Here is a 3,727-nt window from a genome sequence, read left to right on the forward strand (position 1 = left end):
AACTTAGTTAATAGAATTTCCCAATGTTATTTTCTTTTTTTCTTGTTATTATATTACAGTTGTCTCAGTTTTTCCCCCTTTGCCAGCCAATGTTATCTTCTTAGTTTTGAAAATATACCGTGGTTATGTAAGATGTTAACATTAGAAGAAGTTGGATGAAGGGTAAACAGAAACTTTCTCTACATCTTTGCAACTCTCTGTAAATGTATTATTATTCAAATGGCCCTGGTTATAGAAATACATAATTTAAATCTAACCTACTTTAAGGAAATAAAACTGTAACATTTTTAATTTTTATTTTTATGTTTTTGAACTTTTCCAAACTTTTATTTATGCACATTCAATTGAAAAAGATCTTTTACAGGTTCTTTTGTGCCCATATTCAGCATACAAAAACGTAAAAGACTATTTACAAATAAAACACATTAGGTCATACAGGAAAAACATGACAACAAAACAATTAACGTAGTGCACACTATGACAGCTCTGCTAATGGGGACATGAGGATTACTGCGAATGTCCTTCTGTAAAAGCAGCAACTTCCTTTTTTGTAACTTCCTTTTTCTATTAGAGCAAAGTTCGACATAAAATCCAAAGTGACTGGAGCTTACACTATAGTGTGAATGTATAAAATAGTATATTTCCTCAGTTACTGTTAGTCCCGTGTTCCTTTTGTTTTGAGTCCAACGTGCGGCAGGTTTTAAAAGGTGCTCAATTAGGGATTCTAGTCAACTAAGTGATGAATTACAAAATTTCTTTCCTGCTTTCAAACACAAATGGGTAAATCTGTTCCACAGCAATAGCAACAGCCTTTACATTGGGCCCTGTTGCTGTGAACTTCCTGATGAAAAAATCTGTAATGTGGCCTATAGAGATTTTATCTCATAGCACACAAAAGGATAAAATTCAGGTTCATGACTGGCAAGAAGTCTATTATTTTTTGTGAATTCTGACAAATGGATTTCAAATGGCATATTACACACTGCCAACACATTAATAACCTTCAAATCTGTGAAAAACTAGAGTCTGCAGGCTACAGGCTAAACATCTGGCAAATTTAGCTGCTTCTTCACTTGTTGCTCCAGTGCAAATAATTTTTCCTGAGGACCAAATTGTAGATACAATTCTAAGTTTTCTAAGCTTCATTAATACTTTTCCAACATGATACTTACAAATTACATTTGCTTCCTCCAAAGCAATCTTCCTTAAGTTTAAATGGCATTTTGTTCTAAAAACAAGGACTAAATTTGTAATGAGAATGTCCAATGCAAAAATCACTGTTTACATCCATTGGGGGTTTAAAAACTCAGTTTCCCACCAAGAAGATCACATCCGTGAGAAGGAGCTGCTGCAGAGGACGCAGCACTATGCCGGTTGCCTCAGACGCGAAGGATGAACTAGAGGACAAGGATGATGCTGATGCGGCGCGCTCTTCAATCTCCTCCGTCCTGTTGCTAGGAGCCCCCGAGACTGGGCTCCGTCTTTCAGGCTTTGTTGTTCCAGGTACATAAAACATGTATTTGAAAAGACTATTCCATGAAGTTTAAGATGTTATGATTTTTTTCTTGTTTTTATATCCCTCCTAGGATGTATAGAGAAAGTACTATTTTTATAGTCATTTGTAATTTTCTGCATGGTCATGTCGTTAATTTGATAGCAAGGGTCAAGTGTTTCTGTTTGTTTTAAATATTGGGGATTTTTTTTCCTTTTGGTTTCTTCGAATTATGTACAAATTGTACAGTCTAAAGTCAGACTGTACATTTAAGTTCATCTTGCTTCCATTCCTGTCGTCTCCACCCTGTTCCCCCCTTCTTCTTATAGGTAAACATCTCATTAGTTCAGGGGTTTAATTCTAGTATTTTTCTAAAATTTCAGACAAATTAACTACTTTCTTTCAAAAAGACTGTTTTGCAGCTTGCTCCCCGCCCCCCCCACCACATATCATAGGGATGACACTAGATCATTATATAAAGAGCCTTTTTACAGCTGCATTGTATGTTTTTATAATTTGTTCAGCTCGTCCCATTCAGCTAAGGATGAATGAATAGCCTGATGGGATATTGCCAGTATCTTTGTAATAGATTCCTAGATGAGATCACTTAAAGGGTAAATGTCTATGTGCTTTTGGTAGGCATTATAGTTCTGTTCCGATTTGCATTTTCTCAAGCAAGTTATGGAAGTTCTTGTTTTCCATGTGCAGATTGTCACAACATTGGATTTTTACTGATCTGATTGGATGAAAAATAGCATTTCAGTGTAGTTTTAATTTCTATTCTTTTTATTCAGTAGACTGAATATCTTTATTGTTTAAAGACCATTGCATTTTTTTTGTAATCTATGTTTTTATGTATTTGTTCATTTCTATTTTGGAATATTAGACTTTTCCTTCTAAAGTTTTAGGAATTTTTTATATATTATGATTATTTGTCCTTTCTCTGTGGTATGTCTTTTATTTTTTTAAATTTGCTTACAAAGGGTTTTTTCCCCACTCAGACTTTTTAAAAAAATATTTTTAGAAAAGGCCTCTTGGATTGCTAAGTAGTAAAATTCTTATGTAACAATTTAAGATTTCCTATAAAGCTTAACATATTCTATAGCACCACCAGAAAAACCCTGAACCAAAATGTGAGCATCATTACTGAATGTGTCTGCCTAACTGATTTTTCTTTTACCATACTATATTCTGTAGTTTATTCATTTAATAATATTTATGGTGTCCCAAGAGTAGAATTAGCTGCATCTAAAGGCCAAGGCTTCCTGTCTCAGACTGTGCCTTGAGACATGACATTTTGGTGATGGCTGCTTTGACATCCTTGTTTCTGAGAGTATAAATGATGGGGTTGAGGATTGGTGTGAGAATAGCATATACTACATTTCCCATGATGTGGAAGTCAGGGGGCAGGTCAGCCCTGTAGGCCACGTAGGCTATGGCAATAGAAGAGTAGTAGGTGCCAACCACCAGGAGGTGGGAGCTACAAGTGGAGAAGGCTTTTGAGCGTCCTTCTCGGGAGCTGATGCGAAGCACTGAGGCCAGGATGTGGGCATAGGAGAGAAGCACCAGGAGAAGGGGCAGGAAGGACACCACCATGGCGATGCAGAAGCCCATGAGGGTCTGGGGGGTCTTGTCAGAGCAGGAGGCCTGAACGAGAGCCAGGTGATCACAGAAGCAATGGTGGATGTGAGCGTTGCTTTTATAAGCCATCTGGGAGATTTTCACGACTGCTGGGATGGGCAGGAGGAGGGCAGTGAGCCAGGCACTGGCTGCCAGGGCAGTGTTGGTCTGTGGAGTCATGTGGACAGGGTAGTGCAGGGGATGGCAGATGGCCACGTAGCGGTCATAGGCCATGACCACCAGGATGAAGGCTTCAGAACATGTGAAGCTTTGGAAGAGGTACATCTGCAGTAAGCAGGCAGGGAAGCTGAGGAAATGGTCCCCAAGCAGGAATAGGGACAGCATCTTGGGGACAGTAGTTGTAGTGAAGAGGATGTCCAGAGCAGAGAGGTTGGTTAGAAAGAAGTACATGGGCTTGTGGAGTCTGGGCTCTGCCACCACAGCCACCAGGATCAGGGCATTACCCATAAGGATGAGAAGATAGAACAGGAGGAAAATAAAAAACACAGGAAGAAAGAGGGACTCTGGCAGAGAGGGTATGCCCACCAGGTAGAAGACCAGTGAACCATCCACTGTTCCATTGCAGGTTGTGGCCTCCATAGCGAGACAGAGCTG

At 39.0% G+C, this 3,727-nt stretch overlaps 1 protein-coding gene and 1 pseudogene across 1 annotated transcript; both read right to left on the bottom strand.

The window, feature by feature from the left end:
- Positions 1-744: 744 nt before the first annotated feature.
- Positions 745-1,291, bottom strand: LOC129072634 (TATA box-binding protein-like 1; annotated as a pseudogene).
- Positions 1,292-2,740: 1,449 nt separating this feature from the next.
- On the bottom strand, positions 2,741-3,727 carry LOC129072635 (olfactory receptor 2AT4). Its single transcript, XM_054576151.1, has one exon. The coding sequence runs from the start codon at positions 3,710-3,712 to the stop codon at positions 2,741-2,743; it is 972 nt and encodes a 323-aa protein (XP_054432126.1). The 5' UTR covers positions 3,713-3,727.

Source organism: Pteronotus mesoamericanus, unplaced genomic scaffold (genome assembly GCF_021234165.1).
Source record: "Pteronotus mesoamericanus isolate MK-2021 breed Mesoamerican mustached bat unplaced genomic scaffold, CSHL_Meso_final contig_33, whole genome shotgun sequence".
In the NCBI taxonomy this organism is placed as follows: Eukaryota; Metazoa; Chordata; class Mammalia; order Chiroptera; family Mormoopidae; genus Pteronotus; species Pteronotus mesoamericanus.

What these genes read in the sequence shown, in the direction of transcription:
- LOC129072635 (XM_054576151.1), bottom strand. Translation starts at nt 3,712, where the DNA reads ATGGAGGCCACAACCTGCAATGGAACAGTGGATGGTTCACTGGTCTTC.